An 18,624-nucleotide genomic window follows, 5' to 3' on the forward strand; every position below is an offset into this window, starting at 1 on the left:
GACTTACAGTGGGAAGGAATTGATATCTGGTCCTGATATTACAGTAATTTCTCCTGGGTATTTCACGTATTTTAAAAGTAGACCAGTAGGTGCAGCAGGAACCTGGACAGATCATACTGACACGATTTTCACTCCAGTGAAACAGTCAGTACTTCACTAATGTAAAGTTATATACAACATACAGCACTAATGTAAAGCTGTATTTCATTAGCCAAAGTGCATTCTGTGATCCAGATGTTACCTCCTGCCCCCCAGAATTACAAAATGCAGCTTACAGCTGATAAATCAACTGTAACAAAAACTGTGTTGTTGGAGGGCACAAGGCATAGGGAGGCGAGGGAGTGGAGCAGTTGCACTTAAGGCCTCCATCAGGAAAGTGAAGGAGCCAAGATCAGTTGGATTAATGGCTTTGCTCAGTGCATTCTCCACAGATTTTCTTTGGAATACCTGTGCTCTGTTTCAGGCTCACAGAGCACATTGTGGGTTTTGTCTCAGTGGAATCCGGGCTAGCTACCTTGGCTAATTAATTTGGGTTTGGCTGATTGGGCAAATTGCTCACAGCAGCAGGACAGTGGCTCTTTTGTGAGGATGGGAATAAGTTGATTGTCATCTGCCAGCAGTGAGCATAGTGTGAGAGTTATTGGTGTATTTATTTGCCAAGACAGGCACCTCTTGCAAGTGCTGCTTCGCTTGTGTAATCACGAGTAGAGTGCAGTGGGGAATACAATATAAGTATCTTTGAAAATGGCTCATGCTGTGCATTTTCTAAGTGAGGTATAAAAAGAGGCAGGATGCAGTCACCTGGTACAATGTAAAGCAATCTTTCCTGACTTGCACAGTTGTCCTTGCATTACGGGAAGGAAAGAGGAGACCCAATAACTAATAAGTAATGAAGATGGCAAGGAATCACAAATAAGCAGAGGTGATAAATCTGAATGTGCCTGCATACTGGTTCATCTGTGTCTCTTTCCTGACAGTTCAGGGTTGAGGGAAGAAATGAGTACAGAAGATGCTCATACTTGCTGTCTTCTAGAAGTTAACATGTCAAGCTGAAAGCTTGTATTCACTTTGCTTTGGATCTGCAAATAAAGGGCTGTAATCACTATTGTGACACTTGTGACGTGCTATGAGGCTTTGATGAAGATGCCATGATAGAAGGAAGTTTGTTTCTTTTTCTGATACTTGACATTGAACCTGGCCAAGAACCAATTAACTGCAGTAAGGCCATGTCCTTATTTGATAGCTGTACTTTTGCTGACCTTTTTCTGGCTATAAATGGAACATGATAAACCTGTTTCAGGGGCATGGCAGTGTCAGATGAATGAAGGTTTTTATTCAACTGTTTTTCAGTGAGGGAACAGCTGGAATTTCTGGAGAACAGAAAGAAACAATACATAAGAGCAGCCATCAAAGCAAAGAAGGAAAATAACCTTGAACAGGCCAAGATGTATCTCAGGACATCCAAGAGCTTTGACATAAAGATTCAGCAAGCAAAATGTGGCAAACCTGTTGATATTTCCAAGGTTAGTAGGACTGTCACTATCCTGCTTTGTTTCATGTTCTTGGACATCTAAGTGCTTACTTCAAACAGTGAATGATTTAGTAAGCATTTATTGACACAGTTAAGTTAGTTTGATAAGTCTGGATGCTGAGCTCTGAAATCCCCCTATATTTTTGATTTAGTTTTCATTTCATTTTGTTTCCTCTGCTGCTCCTCAGGTGCTCCAGATTTTGAGAACATTTAGTCTCCATGAACTGTTTGCTCCTTGATTTACAATGGCATGCCTAAACCATGCAGCTTAGAAGTATCCCTTGGGGTTAGGGTGTGAGTACATCTCTTAGCTGTGTCCTGGCTCCATTTTGGGATGAGGATCAGGTGCATGTGATGGAGTGATGCCCTGGTTTCTCTTGGTATTTGGCTAGATAAGAAACTAAACTGCACTGTTCATTACTGCTGACCTGAATAACCAGGGAAGTAGGCCTGTAAGACATGTTGCAGGGTTTATGACTTAAGCAGTTGTCAGTGGTGCGAGTATGGGTTGGGTTGGAATTGCCTTGAGAAGGAAAACAATCCCCCCCCTCCCTTCACTGACCTTTCCATGCATTCTGGCTTCTTTTTGTTTACTTCATTTTTTCCCCTATAAGGGCTCTGAAATATGTCCTTACATTGCAGCTGCCATCACCCCCTACAGATGACGAGGGTGATTTTATCTTCATACACCATGAAGATGTCAGACTGTCTCAGAAAGCAGATGAAGTGTATGCGCAGCTCATAAAGCTGCTGAAAGACCAATACGAGGTCAGGCTTTGGGTGTTGTAATTTTAATATCTCTCTGGGTTTTATTAATATTATCATCCGTCCCATCATTGTTTCTGTGGGGTTTTTTGGTTTTCTTTTAAATTACTTCTGATTTTGTGTGTCCTAAAGGGGAGCATTTTCAGAGTTAGATTTTCTGCTTGTTGAAATCAGAGGCTGTGCTTGGAGGCTCAGGACTATCAAATTGCCACTGTTAATATGAGCGCTCCAGTTTGTAAATAGTACCTGAATGATTATGACCGGCCCTTGACTGAACCTCATATTTGGAAATGAAGTGATTAAAAGGGCAGAACAACTCAAATGCTGTGCTTTTTTACTGGGAATGGTGGGTGGATGGTTTTAGGTGTCATGGGAAAACTCTTGGCATTTCTTATGTTAGGTTGTCATCAACCTCAGAACTCTGCCAGTCACGAGTCTGTGTACAAGGATCACTGAGTGCAACTGTATTTGTGTGGGTTTGTTTCTGTTGACAGAGGTGTCTGCAGTATTCCAAGCAATTCATGCATCTGGGAAATGTAGCAGAAACGACTCGGTAAGACCCGCTGTTAAATTATCCCACAAAGTGGTCAGTTCAGCTTGAGTCTGCCTGACCCCCTTAAAGATTGATGGGGTTTCAGGTTGTTTCTCATTAAGTGAAAGGGTGAGGACCTGTGAAGCCTCCTGCGTGCCTAAGTTGCAATCAGACCTCTGCTGTGAGGCTTACTGTGTGGGCTGTATCTGGCAGAATGCTCTGTTTGATGGCCCAGTGTGTGTTGTAGCTTTTCTGTTGTTTCTTTGCCTTTTCTATAGGTTTGAGAAAATGGCACAAGGTTGTAGAAAGGACATGGACATCCTGCAGCTTGCACGAGCACAAGGAATGGAGCCTCCAAGCCATCACTTTGAAGAAAGAACCTTCAAGATGATAAGGTATGGAAAACCAAAGGGATTTCTCAGACATGCTGGAATGAGTTTCCTGGTTTCTAGGTTTTCTTTAGGGAATTGTGGGCCTCAGCAGACTTGGGTAGCACCTAGGGTTAGGCTCAGCATTCCTTAAAAGCCACACAACAACTTAAATACACAGAAACTCTTCTCTGACTTCTCTTCTGGGTTCTTTTGTTTTCAAAGCATCTTCAGCTTCATCTTGTCATATTCTGTTACTTGAGATACTCTTCCTTCCTCTGTGTTCCTCCCTCAATCCTGTTACCTTTTGGCTTTGTTGATGGCATTTTCCATTATACCTCAGAGATGTTTTTGTCTTGGTTTGCACTTTTTCCTTGCCCTTTTGTAATCTATGAAGATGCCCTGTGTAGGAGCTGAAAACAGTCTGGCACATTCCTGGTATCCTGGTCTGCCAGTGGATCTGGTGGTGGACTACTGGGATGAATACACTAGTTTGTCTTTCTTTTTCCACAGGATATTTTCTGAGCTCAACAGCACAGAAATGCACCTTTTCATTGTCAGGGGGATAAACCTACCAGCTCCACCAGGTATGTACTCAAAAGGGCATGTGGGCCTTCCCCTGGGTAGGTAAGGAAAGTAGTGGGGAATGAGATCTTTCTACCTTGAAGACCACTTCAGGAGTCAAGACTTGTAGCTAGCACTCATTAAAACAAAGTAACCAGGGTTCAGGCTCAAGCCCCCCCCCCACCTTTTAAACAGTATTAGAAAAACCCAAACCCCAATGAACAAAACCCCCAGAAGAACAAATAGAATCTGGGATCCATCTGGACAGAGGGAAGAACTTTGAATTGTCCTGGGTTCGCTCATAACTGGGTCGTAGTTTTAGTTTCGTGTTTATCTCCTATTTCGTTATGCCCACCTTAACTCTGCACCACGTTAATGTGTATTGACCCTTCAGTAGACAGGAGTTGCTTCTGCCAATGTTCCTGCTCTCAGTCCCTTGTTTCTGGGAGCTTGTAAACCATCTGTGCCAGTCTATCTCAGGACTAACAGCAGCATTAAGAGAAGTAGGTGTTTTCCTTTGGACACCAGCTCGCTCTGGATTTTGGTTCATTAGATTTCAGTCATCAACAGACAAGTCATGAGTCCTGCTGAAACTCGGGTGCTCTTGAGAACCCTGCTCAGCATTACAGATGCAATGAACGTACCTATATGGGCTGTTTGGATTGGTGGTCTTGTCTCATTCAGGTGTATCACCGAGAGATTTGGATCCCTTTGTGAAGTTTGAATTCCAGTACCCGAGCGCGGTGAGTGTGTGTCCTGGCTCTGCTCTTCCTCAGTCTGACCCTTGCCGCTGCTGTGTTAGCTTGGGAGGGCTTCAAGGAGGAAGTGTGGGTTTTCTTCTAGACAGGGAGAACACTTCCAGCCATACTGCCTGAATTTAGTTCTGAAACAGAAGCTGCTTCTGAGAAACAGAACTGCTTAATGAGTGTCCTGCAGATCTGAGCTTTGCTGCCCCTTAATGTTCTCCACATCTTACACTTGGCAGTGTGGAACCTGCTTTAGGCTTGCATGTTCTCTGGCTGCCTGACCACCAGCTCTCGGCTGACCAGCATTCACAGTGCTAAGCCATGCCCACATTTTCCCCTGTCAAGATAACTAATCAGACTATGTCTGCAAAGTATGTAGAAGTTCATTTCTTACAGGGGTGCAAAGTCGCTGGTGACTTCAAACACAAGGACAGGCAAAGCTGTCAGTAGGGGAGAGGGGCCACCTTACATGGGATCTCCCTCTAAGTCCCATTCCTTTCAGAAAACAAGCTTTTAAAGGCATTGCTTTTGGACATCTCTAATTATAGAAATGGATTGCAAAGCTTAATCTTTGCCATCAAATAAATGCATGTGACTCCTGGTGATTCAATTAGCAAATACATATGTGCATATCTGACTTAGGCCCTACAAGTTTCTTGACCTTACTAGTTAATACTTACATGCATGTATATATGTGCTTATATATATGTGCATATGTATATGTATAAAAATACCAGTACACATACATATGGCTTCTTTCCTTAAAACTCCTCAGTGTCATCCTGTTCCCCACACTTTTAGAAGCAGTCTCTGGTCTGAAAAACACAGAAACCATTGAGCTGACATACAGAAACCATTGAGGGCTGCCTAGTCTTACTCTTAGTAGAAGTGCTAGGGCTTCTGCTGCTTTTGCTGTAGGCCAAAACCAGTCTTTGCTCTTACAGGACTAATACCCCTGTGAGAATGCAGAGCCCTAGGATTTATTGCTCCTAATATAATTTGCAGCAATTCCACTAAATGGAATTCAGTTACCTGTGAGAAATTGGTGATGGTCAGATCAGGTTTGGGGTTAGGTTTATGCGAGGCCATAATGGAGGGTTCCCCCTCCATGAGGGGTGGCAGAAAACAGAATTGGTCTGTATGAATAATTTTCCAGGGAAGAAGTAAGACTCAGCAGAGTTGCTTTTAATCTGCTTGCCTTTGTTTTAAAGCAGCCAGGTCTCCGCTGCTTAACCAACAGTCAGTCCAGCACCTTTCTCCTTCATAGCTGGGATCAGGTTTGCTAACTAGCTGCAGTAATTAGGTCACATTGTCCTTGTTCTGTCCCCAGAGATTCGGTTTGTTCTCCACTTTAGGTTAAAAGTTAATTCATTCTGGTGGCAGATTGATTGTCAGGCAAAATAATAGTAGGGCAATTCCCTGACTGATTTGTGATGAATTCCTTGTGTAGCTTTATGATTCCAATGAATGCAGAAGGAACAGAATTACTGTGTCATGGAACGTGTGCAGTTTATCATGTACTTGAATAGCCATAGTCAGTAACTCTGTGATGATTGGATTGAATTGAGTGTGACCATGTAGCTTATCTATGGCTTATATTTAATGTAATGTTTTGACTTATTATTTATCTACTATTACCACAATGAAAGCCAAATATTTCAGTCTTGAATGTACCACGGCTGCTCTTATTATTCTCATAACCCCCTAAAACCTCATGTTCCCTGTGTAGGTATAAAAAAGAGCTGCTAATAAAAATTGTGACTACTTTGTATTTTGAAACAGTGTCTGATGGTTTATGTAATGTGTCTCTCTCTTTAATAGGAGCAACCTCAGAAGAGTAAAACACCTGTAATAAACAACAACAATTCTCCAGGTTAGTACTTCTTCTGGGACAGAGGGAAAAATGTTGCACCTTAGGGATCATGGGAGAGCATAGGCTCGTCCCATATGGTGAACCAGGCCAGAGGCCTTCTTTCTTTATGAAAGGGTTTGTTGTAGGGCGAAGTCCAGCTGTGATGGCAGCTTCTTCACCTTCATCCCAATATTGGTGGCAGTTGTTACGTTAGGAATTAGTGAAATCATCGAGTTACCAGTTGTGCTCCAGTTATATAAGTTAAATCATCAATTTCAGTATCTCCATGGATCAGATCTTTCTCAGTTGGGTTTTGTGTCCTTGGAGATTAGCAAAGATGATGACAGAACTGGCAATCAGCTGCCACTTCCAGACCTGACAAAGCAGAGCTGCAGAAATTGATCTTACAGCTATATTTTTAAGACAGTGTGTTTTACACCCAACTAACATACTTGCACCTTCTGATAAATACCCCTTTGTGCCGGGCCACTGACTACCACTGTTAGACTCACCACGTGGTTTGGAATTAAACCTCTTGTACCCTGAGTTTGGTTTACTGCTCTGTCCTTTTTCCTTTAATTCTTGCAGTCAGCAGCCATCTACTATCAAACCACTTCAAATTCAGTGTTCAAATTACTAGTTGTGAAGTTAGCTCAGGATAGATACCTATCGATACCTTTTGAGTTTATATGTATTTCCTATTAAAAGCAGAAGTCCTGAAGCTCTGAAGCTAAGAGCTGTGTTCCAAGCCTTCCAATAACTTGATCTGCACTTGCTGAGCAGCCCCTCAGCTGTAATGTTTTGGGATCCCAGGCTCACAAGCAGAGATGAGTGTTCCTGGGTAGCACAGCAGATAAGTCTTTGAACATGAGTTGCACAATGTTGTGGGCCTTTCTGATAAACAGGTATCCTGTGGCATAGTTCTTGTTATGCTCATTAATCAAACTGGTGTTAAACCAGTATTAATTGCATTACAAACTCCCCCTTGCCAGTCAATCCAAGCTTCCTATGCTGTTTCCTTGTTATTTTACACCTTTTTCTTAGCCACAATCTGTTTATTGCTGGAAGACCTTGATTCTCCAGTTTTGGCTCTCCAGGAATTTGCTGTCACCTCGTGATCCAGTTTTCTGCTGTTTGGTTTCTGTCCCTGTAAAGTGATGCCTTGTTAATGACTGAAATAACCTCCTGAGGGGCAGGTTCATAGGGATGTGAAGTGTTGCAAAGTGGACAAAACTAAGATCACCAGGAGTCTGAGTATGTGCATGTAATAGAGCCTAGCACATGTTTTACCATCGTTTCTCTGTATCCTCACTGTAGAATATAACCAGTTGTTCAAGTTGAACATCAACCGAAATCACCGAGGTTTCCGGCGAGCAATTCGATCCAAAGGGATTAAGTTTGAAGTGTTTCATAAAGGGTAAGTCCCCGGTTTGCTCCCTCTCATTGCCTCTCTGAACACTTGAGAAGACTGAAGTAGCTGAAATTGATGAAGAACAGGCACAAGTTCAGAGAAGTTCATTACTAACTGTCACATCAGTGGAGGGTTCGTGTGCAAGAGGGATTGATGAGACTGAGAACATCATGCTTCAGCTTCAGATTGTTTGGATTCTCACCCAGTTTGGTTCGTCATCAGAAGGTTTATATGTTCAATGGGGTGACTTTGTAGAATAGGAAGTACAAGTAACAGCAGAACATGAACAGCAGCAAAGCAGCTGTCAGATGATGGCAGAACTAGTGCTATGGTTTTGTACTTCATTCTGAGGATATTTACTGAGCACTGCTAGCAAACTATCTTGAGAGAGACGAAAGACTCCACTCATCTCAGGGATCAAGATGATGAGGTGGATGTTAACAGCTGGTATTGTTCATCCTATGTCTATGCTTATTACTGATGTATTCAGAATCAGTGGCCTGTATTCCCTGATCCCTGAGCTGGTTGTGATCCATGACTTGGATGAGATGTTAGCTAACCTGGCTTTGTCTTGGTGGTTCTTTGTGCTGTTCTTTCTTACTGGGACTTGCAGAAATGATCCATAGGTTCTCTGAGGTGGTTTTCAAGTTGCAGATGTTTTAATTTGTGAGCTGAAGTCCATTGCATCTCCATTGAAGCAAAAGTTGATTTTCTTACTCTTTTGCTGCCCATCCTGCTTGCTCTACTGCTCTGTTGTTTATGGTGTCATTGTTAAGAGATCCAGCCTCATATCTACAGAACTGTTCCATGCTTACATTGGTTCAAAACATTTTCCCCTATCTTTTGCACATCATTGTACATGTGGGGCACATCCTGTTCTCTCATCAGCTGGAACTGCACTTGGTTTTAATGTCTGAGCTCAGGCTCAACTTCACCCATTGGAAACACTCTCTGGTGACTCATGAGTTACGTGCCAGCTCCAGATTGTCCTTTGAAGCCCTTTTGAAGATTAGCAAAAAAACTCTCTGCAGGTCATCCCTTTCCTAGGTCTGAGGTTTTGGTTTTGTTCTTAGGACAGGAATTTAACAAGATAAGGATGTGCTTGTTGCTGGTTTGGGGTGGAGGGGTGGCAGTTTCCCTGGGCACATAGCAACAGGGAATGAGGAAGAGAAGAAAAGCCCACTGAGCACCTTCCCCTGGCTGTCCTCTGGGGAGAAAAGAGGATTAATGATGCAGGCTCTCTTCTAAAGGCTGCCTGCTCCCTGCCTGTCTGTAAGACTATAAATGAATAATACTTTCAGAAGTGCTTGGAGATGTAGGTTTGGGGTCTCCGGTAGCTCTTTGACCGTCTCCCAAGCATTGTTTTCTGTCAGTGAGCAGAGGAGACTTGTTTCAGGTCAGAGATATTAAACTTTGCTTTAAAGAACACTTTAAACTAGAAATCCCAGCAGCGATTTCTCCAAAGGAAAAGTCTCTCCTTTAACTTCTCTTAAAAGCTTCTGAAGATAAAAGGAGATTCCCCATAGCTGTTTCTGAAGCCATGGCCTGGAGCAAGTTCACATCCTTCACAGCCACCCCCCCTAGAACTGATGGGGGCTGAACCAGTCTTTATTGTGTCTTGAATTATCAAATGGAAAAATGCTTTAAGAAGCATTGAGCCAGAAGAATCGCTGATTCCCTGAGTTTCTGAGCAAGGTGCCAGCATACTGCAGTACAGTTATGTAATCCCTCTTCATTTTAAGGCACTCGTGAAGGCAAGGAAGTATTCTGGCATGTAAGAGAATCAAGTCTGAGCTTCTCTAAATGATGTAGTCATATCGACAGAGAATGAGGTCTTACCTTTGGAGGGCTTTCTGCCAAGAGAATTGATAGGCATCGTGTTTGGGGCAGCATTATCAGCCCTTGAGGTGACTCCTTGTGACATTGCTTTCCCTTTACTACAGCACTTTGTGTTGAGATGGACAAACTGACAGCTAAGGAGTAACCTGACAGCTGAGCTGGAGTCTTTCAAGTCCTTCAGCAGCAGGTTCTTGGAGGAGATGTACTTCCTAACAGTGACTCACTGCATGTGCCAGTGCATTCAGTTGCAGAGGTCTTGGGGTCTTTATGCCATCCAGAAGTGTCTGAGCTCCCTCCTGGGAGCTCACTGCAGCCTGGGCTAATGATACCAGACTTCTCCTAATCTATAGAGACTCAGGTACTGTAGGACCCTTCCTGAGACTATTCCTGAACAAACAGGCCAGAAAGTGAGGGTAAAATCTGGATGGCAAGGCCTTAGACAGTGATTGATCTGAGCCATAGGAGTGGAGCAATCATTGAGGTGGTGGATGTGAGGGTACAGCCTTCCTCCTTTCCCAGTTGAGTTTAGACCATCAGGTTCACAGATTGGAAACTGACATCAGGTCTGTGTGTTAATATACTGGATGCTGTTGCCACAGACATGATTATGAGGCTCTATAGTTTTCATTGCATAAGTCTGTCTTGATAATATATATAATAGGGATAAGAGTGGATTAATGGGGTTATTTTTTGTATACTTGTTGGGCTTCTTGCCTGTTTTTTCCCAGATAGTGGTATAAAAAGGGAAGCATCTGAATTCGTGGCAGGCTTCCTGTCTAAAACATGATGGGCACAGGCATGGCTGCTTGGCTTTACTGCCTCTAGACTCTGGGCATTTTAGTTCTTTATCAAACCTTTTGGAGACTTATTCCCAAAGCAAGGAAAACGCTTGGATGCAGGCAGAGAAACCCAGTGGAATTAGTGTGTGTTAGTCTTAGCTGTTGCCTTTTGGGGGAGTTTGTGTGGGTAAGGATTGCACCTCCTGCCTCTGGAGGTAAAAGATGGTGTCTTGCTGATCAAACTGTTGAGCAGAAGTGACTGTAGCAGAGCACAGTGGATTGTTTCCCTTGCAGCATGAAATGCTTTGTGTTTCATTCCAGCAGACTGGAAAGTCTGAAGCGATGGTTCCTGATGGTTCAGACCTCCGGTGTGGAGGTGAATCAAACCAACAGCTGCAATGAGCTGTTCTTAGCTGTTGAAACTGGTTTATCAAAAGGAAACAACGTGACTTTTTCCTGATAAGGAGTTTGCCAAAACCAGCACGTGCCTGTGAGGTGTTTGTTTCGATGAGAGATGCAGCTTCTGTTGAACAGCCCCTTGCAGGAGGCTGCTGTTTGTCCTGGCTGTGAGGCCACTCTTCCCTGTTGCCCTGTGCAGGGACACAAGCTGCTGCCACTTTCAGTGCTCCTTTAGTTGGTCGTTTTCTTCACCACTGGCCTCATCTTTAACTCGGTTGCAAGGGAGTAATTAAAACTTGGGTAATTTGTATCTTGTCCTTGTAGTCTGATTCACTCAGGGTTTGCCTCTTGCACCCTGGCCTGTAGGGTTCTGTAACACTTCTCAACTGGCTCTCCTGATGCAGTGATGGTGCAAACAGAGCTGTCCTGAGCCTGCTTTCTCTTTCATGTTCTGCAAAACCTTACCCACTGAATTAAAGATGATTTCTTGGAAACAGGTCCTTTTTCAGAAGCGACAAGCAAGTGGGAACAGCACACTTGAAACTGGAGAAGCTGGAGTCAGAATGTGAAGTCAGAGAGATCATCGAGGTACGTGTTCTGGGTGGGGTGAGTTCTCCTGGTTTAGTACTTGAATACAAAGGGAAAATGAATATGCATTGCATGAATGTGTTTGTGCACAGTTGAGTTTTGTTTTTTTGATAAACAGTGGGCTGCTCTTTGTTTTGTCATCTCTTGAAGCTTGTGTTAGCTGTTAGCATTCATAGAACCACAGACTGGTTTGGGTTGGAAAAGCCTTTAAAGCTCGTCCAGTTCCAGCCCCCTGCCACGGGCAGGGACACCTTCCACTAGAGCAGCTTGCTCCAAGCCCTGTCTTGGGGACTCTCTTCCTCAAATTTCCTGTATCAGGAGAGTTTTGTCAGGACCAGAAACAGAGGTGATTCCCCCACACATCTGTGTTGGTAGCTAACAGAGGAAGGGGTCAAGTGAAGACTGCCCGAGTGGATACAGAGCTGCTGCAAGATCCAGCAGGAGCTCACTAACTGGAACCTTAATAACCCCCTGCCTTGGGCTGCGACACAGACATGCCCAGGACACACTGCCCTCAGCACTGTGGTCACCTGCAGGTGATCTCTGTCATCCTCTAGTCATGGGGACATGCCTGAGGCCCTCTGGTTTGACAGTGTCACTTGTATGTGTGCTGACTGCTCTGCTCTTTGTGGTTCTTTCAGATTTTTGATGGCAGAAAGCCCACTGGAGGCAAACTGGAGGTGAAAGTGAGACTCAGGGAGCCCCTCAGCGGTCAAGATCTTCAAACAGTTACAGAAAACTGGCTGGTCCTTGAGCATTAGCTCTGCCTGAGGTAGGAATGCTGCATCCAACGATGGGCTGACAGAACCTGACAGGGTACAGAGGAGCTCTGCTTGAATAATGTCTGTTGTTGACATTGACCTAATTACATTGCTCTGGTTTTGGGATCATTCCTCGTTGTATCCGTAGTGGTGAGTTGGCACAGTTTCAGCAGTGAGGTTACCCAGTCTCTGATCGGTTCGTGTATCAAAGACGTTGTTTCACAATCACTTCTAACATCCCCCTTACTTAGAATGGCATTTAGAAAACAAGATTGGTGAGTCCTTTCTAGGAGGGACAGTGCTTTCTGACCATCCCTATTGTTAGCAAAGAACCTTTCAGAGCTGGCAGGGACCCTTCTGCCCCTTCCAGAACTTAGAGAAAAGGATTTTTGTCCCATGGAAGTCTGCTTGACTTCCTCTGAAAGGGAAGCTGTTGAAGACAGGCTTGCTTCTGGATACTGGAGGCTTCTGGGGGTGGAGAAGCTGTGCAGTTGAATACAGGTTACCCAAAGAGCTGTGCCTGATGCCCACAGTGCTCAGATCAAGTACAGAAGAGCTGCCAAAGTAGCTGTGTACTAGCAGGAGGGGAAAGAGGGAGGCTTCCTCCTCTTGCCAGCCTCTGCAGAAACTGCTTGGTTTGGCAGCTTGTCTTCCTTTCTCAGACTCTGCTTTTTAGGTATCACAAATCCCCTCTCCTTTAAAACAAATCCAAAGCAAATTAACGCCAAACTCTGGTGTCATTGGTTTTTAAGCCATTTCCTACATAAAGTTACTGAAGGATAAAGGGGCACAGGCAGTGCCCCTGCCTGTGGGATCTCTAACTCAGCCCACTTCTGTGTCTGGTGTCTGAAATTCAGCCTAGTTGGACACAACCACTTGACACCTGAAACTTTCGGTCCTCTCTTCTCCCACTGCCTGTGTTGATAAACCACAGAGGGATGCTGAACAGTCAGTTCTCCCTTAGCGCACTGCAGTCACCTGCAGTCTGGTGTGCACCCCTCTTCCTCAGCATAGCTTTGCATTTATAAATGGCAATTAAATTAATGGTGACCAGCTTTGTGGCCACAGGACCTTTCTGTCACAGCTTTGCTTCCCCGTTGTGTTAGGATTTACAGACCAGGAGGTCTTGGTTCACTGCATGAATCTGAATTTGTAGCACCAAAGGGACTGTTTGCCTGGGGATTTCTGCCCTGCAGCCAAGGGGGTCAGTGAGCTGCCTGTGAGCTTTGGGGTTCTCTGAAGGGACACGTGATGGCCATATCTGCAAGACCAAGTGACTGGACACTTAAGCATTTCCAATCACTAGAGTTTAACAATGCTGCTTCATTGATTTTTGTAGCTGACCATCCAGAAAATGAATGTCAGCATTTCACAACTAATGTAACCTTGAACTGCGAACATCTGGTAAGAGCTGCATCTGGTAAGAGCTGCACTGAGTAATTCTGGTGTTTTTCCTTTGTTTTCCCCCAGCTCCACTGGCAAGTTAAAAGATGTGGGATGAACGTCTGCAGAGAGATGCTGCTAGCTGCAAGCACCAAAGATGTTAAATGAATGCACTACTGAACCTAATGTCTATTTTGGTAACAGCCATAGTGCTTACTAATAACGTCGGGGCAGATGTAAGGCTCTGGGAGTTTGCTGCTGCAGGGGACTGTCACTAGTCTACACAATGTAGACAGAATTGCCTTAACGTGGGACTACTAATGTAGCACCAGGATGAATGTTACACTAACTATGCACAGTGGTGTGGGAAAAGTTTAGCCCCTTCAGAATCCCCTGAGGCAGTGCAAGAACGTTTTGGTCAAGTCACAGGTAAGACCGTTACCAGAGCTCCTGTGTTCCAGTGTTGTGGTACAGCCAGCAGTCTGCTACTGCTTCTTCTGTTTCCTTATCAAGGCCTCTCTGATCTGTCTCTTTCCCATTTCTAAACTGGAGAGGGAACTCAGGCAGTGGGTCCCTCTGTGTGTGCCATTGCAGCACGAGCTCAGTGGGATGCTGCTGTTGAGGAGGAAGGAGTGGCAGGCTCCAGAGCAGCAGGTGTTTATAGATGTACATTCTTGTTCTGGCTCCCAGCTGTCTGCCCTGTGTGGTCAGTGCAGCCCTGGTACTGTGCCTTCATCCTTTTTCTTTTTAAATGTAAAAAGGAGGGGAAGAGAAAACGAAGTCAGCTCTGACTGCGCCGCTTCCCAAACGTTCCTTGTATTTGTACAGAAATAGGCTTTTACAGTTCTTCCAGGTGCTGGGGAATATAGCCACTGTTACGCAGGAAACGGGATTAAGACTATTTTCAGGAATGCTTCTGATGAGCAGCATACAACACAATGGTACCAAATACATTTGTGGTGTTAAACCTCTGAGCGCTCAGAGGAGAGGATGTGCCTGCGCTGGGGGGTCAGAGCCTTTCCTGCACCAGCTCTTTAGGCAAGGCAGGGCAGGGCATAGACAAGCAGGGTCCAGGCGGGTAAGAGTCAGGCAGCGCTGCCTCTGTCTTCCTGAGCAGATGAAGACAATACAGTGTTTAGTTTTTAATTTCAATAAATTTAATATACAAAACTACATGTTGAAAATAAAAATATAATATGCCGTTTTTTGCAGTGTTAACTAACTGAATTTTAAAAGTACAGTTCTTTTTTCTCTAAAACAAGTACTCATTTCTTAACAACATGGTAATTAAGGTCATTTCAAAGGCTATGGTTGAAGCAAACATGTCAGTCACCAGTTGAGAGTGTTTTGCACAAACATAATCCAAACCTAAAAGACTTTTGGGGCAAAGGAAGAGCAGAGAAATGATTTTTCACCTCTTTCACTGCATGATTCAGTGTAACAATGCAACTCAAGGAACTGGAAAGCCACTGCTGTGGCAAAGCTGGAGCAGGCTCCGGAAGGAAGATGGGCAGTTTTAGTTTATGGAGTGCTCTTCCAGGAACCAAATCTTGCCTACACTGTGAAGTGTGCCCCAAACCAGTGTGCAGAGGGGAATCAGGAAGTAACCTCAGTCCTGCTCCGCTGCACAAATCCATCGGGAGAACAGGGATTGTGTGAGAGTCTGGGTTTTGTCCAGTGTGACCCATGGAGCGAGCTGCACCAAGCCAGCCACCTCCTCCCCAGCACAGAGGTAAGGTCTTGCTCTGATGCCACACTTACCCTTCTAAGTGTATGAGCAGTAGTAGTGTGCTACCTCTTACTGCCCAGCTCTTGTTTCTGGTGCTGGACCCCTTCTCCCAGTGCTGGCTGGGGACAGCTGTCATTTGCCATCTTGGGTTTGTCAGACTTTGTTTTGAAGGCAGTAGCTATTTACTCACAAGTACATCCTGTACATACACTGCACTCTATGCATAACACACTGCTATGTGCAGTTACCTTTTCCTTTTCCCAGCTAATACTGTGTATGTGTTAAAGATCAGCCTCACACTTCCCTTTGGGTATGAACGGGCACCTGTGTTACCCATTTACAGCAAACCCAAAGTAACCCCTGCTGCATCCACCAGAACGGACTGTGAGTAGGGACAGCGCGAGGGTCACCAGAAGTGAGCACCTCTCTTCCCAGATTAACGTTCTGCACAGACAGGAGAAGAAACCTTCGTCCCCTTCTGCGAGGGACCCAAACCAGCAGCTCCACATGGCTATGGCTAACCAAACCAACCCCTAACCCTGCATTCAGTTCTTGCCACAGGTGAGCAGCTTCCCACTGAGACGGTGCAAACACAGTTCCTGTCTCTGAGTGAGTCTCTCTTTCCCTACTACAGCCCTCTCAAATGAGACCAGGAGCGCTGGGCCAGGTGCAAGTGTTGGGAGCTCCCACAAAGCCTCTTTTTCAGCAGAACATGCAGGAAAGAGCAACTCTAGACTTTTAGCATGGGTAAGCTTTTACGTGGGGCTGCTAAGATGAAGTTGCCTTGTATTACATGACACAAGCGTTACACTACAGCATACAGCAGGGAGGAGACTCGAAGCTGCCCTGGGCGTTACTTCTCTTTAAAAGCAGGACCTACTGGGGAAGAGCAATGAGACAGAACCACACTTTAGGGCTAATATTTCCTCTGCTTTGTAACAGGTTTGTAAACAAAGTACATAATAGCAGAGTTGTTCTAGGAGCCATCATAGGAACTGGCAGAGGTGACAGGGTTTTACAGTAAATAGAGGGGGAAAAATGAAACTAGCCTATCACGCACACAAAACTGCAGGTTACGTAATCCCACCTGCCCTCCTGCTCCTTTGGAGGCATCGACCAATGTAGTTATGGCTGGGTACCCTGCCCCTGTCTCTCCAGGGCCACTCCAGATGTCTTTCAACCAATAATCTGGTCAAAATAATGTAAACATGACTTCTGAACGTCTGCAGCCCAGCCACCAGCGCCATGAGGACGAGGTCGGAGCGGGGGTTCTCACGTGTCCATCTACAACCAGGCCAAGAGTGGAGTTTCACTTTTTATTTATGCCCCAGTGACCTTCGCACCCGTTTGAGCATTTAGAGTACATGACTGTAAGTCTTTAAACATGAGCATTTCTCTAAACAGTAACAGAAGTGTATTAGCTGCAAGGATAGCATAGCCATGTTGTAGTATAGAAGCTGCCCTGATCCTCTGGTTGTTGACAATGCATAGAAGATTTAGAGTTATGGAACAACTGTCCCTCCCTCCTCCCCCCCACCCATTCCCCAATAGTGTTAACAAAAAGCTTAATTTTCCAGTTTTAAAGTGCAAATGATTCAGATACAACTGCTGCTGGAACAGGTCTGAACAGAAAATGAAGTCCTCTTATGAGATGTTTTCCAGAATATAAAAGATGAGCTCCATTATGACTGGCCCCTCACTCAACTGACATGCCCCTCCATGAATCACTGGAACTAAGGCACTGTCCAGGTCGTTCATGTATTGAGAGGGCAGTGTCTGTCCATTGCTCCCAGCTTGATAACCAACCTAAAAAATACAAAGTGAGAGGGGGGTTTTACAGAGAAGAGGACACAGGCGGCAGTCTGGTGGGCAGGAGGATGAGCTGTGCCAGGTGCTGTGGCCTCTGCCCAGGAAGTTGGATTTAGCAGGCACTAGCAAGCTTTTCCCCTTTTGTTCTCCTTTAGGTTCCCAAAGGCCACCTACACGGAAGCACCCTCCTGCTTTGTCAAAGCAGATCATTCAGACCTGCAGGAACCGCCCCTGCGTTATCAGATTAACTCAGGCAGTGTTTAAAAGCTGGCTGACACCAGGAACACCTCCACTCCAGGGCAAGGCCTGTTCCCTTATCTCTGCCTGTGGCTTCTGCTGCAGAGCGCGCCCTAAGGGACCTTCCAGCTGCTCCTCTGTCTCACATGCAGTGTGATCTTTTAAGACCACCCATGCTTGGGAATGCTTTGTGCTCACCCAATCATACATTTCCTACACTCCCATCTTTTCATTGCTGGTGCCAAGGCCAATTCAGAGCCTTCTTCAAGCATGTGGCAGGCCTGCAGCTCACAGGGCTGGTCCTGGATCTCCGGCTGCAGAGCAGGTGCTGCCAGCTGGCACACAGGGATCAAGCCTGGTGTTAATTCAGGGTAGGCACTAGCTTCCCTTTCTAACAGATGGCCCAGAACACCAAACACCAGTCAGCACCACGACACTGGCATCTGACAGTGGTACTTTTTTAACCCAGGGAATGGTTGAAGTGTGTATTCCCTTTCTGAGCAATGAACAAGGGAACAGTTAAACCAAAACTATTCAAGACTTACTTGATCTGAGTCGAGTGTAACACGCAGACCCAGCTTAGTCATTCCATCTTCCTTCAGCAGCTTGAGGTGGGGACGGAGAGCTGAACAGAAAGCCTTTGCCACGTTTTCAGTCAGCCTGCTGTGATCAGCTGGGTCGCTCAGACCATTATGTTGCTCATCATTTTCCAGGAAAAACACCTGCAGGGAAGAGGTGACACAAGACACAACCCTTGGCTCTTCCAGCAAATAAGGTTACTGAGACACCAGTTAACCTTTCTACAAATGAGGGCTTAAAGAAGAGCTGTTCAGGGATGACCAGCCCATGACCCTGAAGACAAGACACTTACTTGCGGGGGGAAAAGATAACTTCAAAAGGAAAGATCTGAACAGCTGTGTTCTCAAAACCCTGCCTCACGATGGAAATGCACTATTTATTGCACATAGTTTTTAATCAGTACCAGCTTTTAAACAGATGTTAATGTCACAGTTTTACTAGAAGCTACCCCAGCTGAAGATCTGTACTGTTGTTATCAGTGAATTTGGCTCTGTTGAGCCCCATGGACCTGGGAAACAGGATACAAAGGGGCAAGTTGCCAAGGGGGTAATGTGGTTCCTCCTGGGCAGGTTAAGAGAAACACTTGAAGAAATCTTTTACCATCAGCATCTGTGTGCTGGCAGAGTCACAGGTCCATCAGCAAGGCAAGCAGTTTCTGCAAGTGATTGATGCCACAGCACTTCCAGTTTAACCTGCACCAGGCTAGAGAAGGTGGCTCAAAAGAACCACTTTATAAAAACAGTTATTTCATC

General features: G+C 45.1%; 2 protein-coding genes across 3 annotated transcripts in view; one reads left to right on the forward strand and one right to left on the reverse strand.

Moving 5' to 3' along the window:
• Positions 1-13,699, forward strand: part of CC2D1B (coiled-coil and C2 domain containing 1B) — a 33,357-nt gene extending 19,658 nt beyond the window's left edge. Inside the window, exons 15-25 of the mRNA XM_061344837.1 lie at positions 1,351-1,523; positions 2,174-2,299; positions 2,791-2,849; positions 3,107-3,223; positions 3,710-3,783; positions 4,445-4,503; positions 6,328-6,379; positions 7,676-7,775; positions 11,284-11,374; positions 12,016-12,146; positions 13,606-13,699. Coding sequence (XP_061200821.1) covers positions 1,351-1,523; positions 2,174-2,299; positions 2,791-2,849; positions 3,107-3,223; positions 3,710-3,783; positions 4,445-4,503; positions 6,328-6,379; positions 7,676-7,775; positions 11,284-11,374; positions 12,016-12,135 — 971 coding nt within the window. The 3' untranslated portion in view covers positions 12,136-12,146; positions 13,606-13,699. The remainder of the gene's footprint in view (positions 1-1,350; positions 1,524-2,173; positions 2,300-2,790; positions 2,850-3,106; positions 3,224-3,709; positions 3,784-4,444; positions 4,504-6,327; positions 6,380-7,675; positions 7,776-11,283; positions 11,375-12,015; positions 12,147-13,605) is intronic.
• A 2,850-nt stretch (positions 13,700-16,549) lies between these two features.
• ZFYVE9 (zinc finger FYVE-type containing 9) overlaps positions 16,550-18,624 on the reverse strand; it is a 62,182-nt gene continuing 60,107 nt past the window's right edge. For both annotated transcript variants that reach the window (XM_061344830.1, XM_061344831.1), the window contains 2 exons: positions 17,839-18,015; positions 16,550-17,053 (listed from right to left, as the gene is read on the reverse strand). In XM_061344830.1, coding sequence (XP_061200814.1) covers positions 16,892-17,053; positions 17,839-18,015 — 339 coding nt within the window. In that variant the 3' untranslated portion in view covers positions 16,550-16,891. The remainder of the gene's footprint in view (positions 17,054-17,838; positions 18,016-18,624) is intronic.

This window comes from Neopsephotus bourkii, unplaced genomic scaffold, assembly GCF_033783945.1.
Source record: "Neopsephotus bourkii isolate Nb327-2 ecotype Australia unplaced genomic scaffold, CSIRO-AGI_Nbou_v1 NB_234, whole genome shotgun sequence".
NCBI lineage: Eukaryota > Metazoa > Chordata > Aves > Psittaciformes > Psittacidae > Neopsephotus > Neopsephotus bourkii.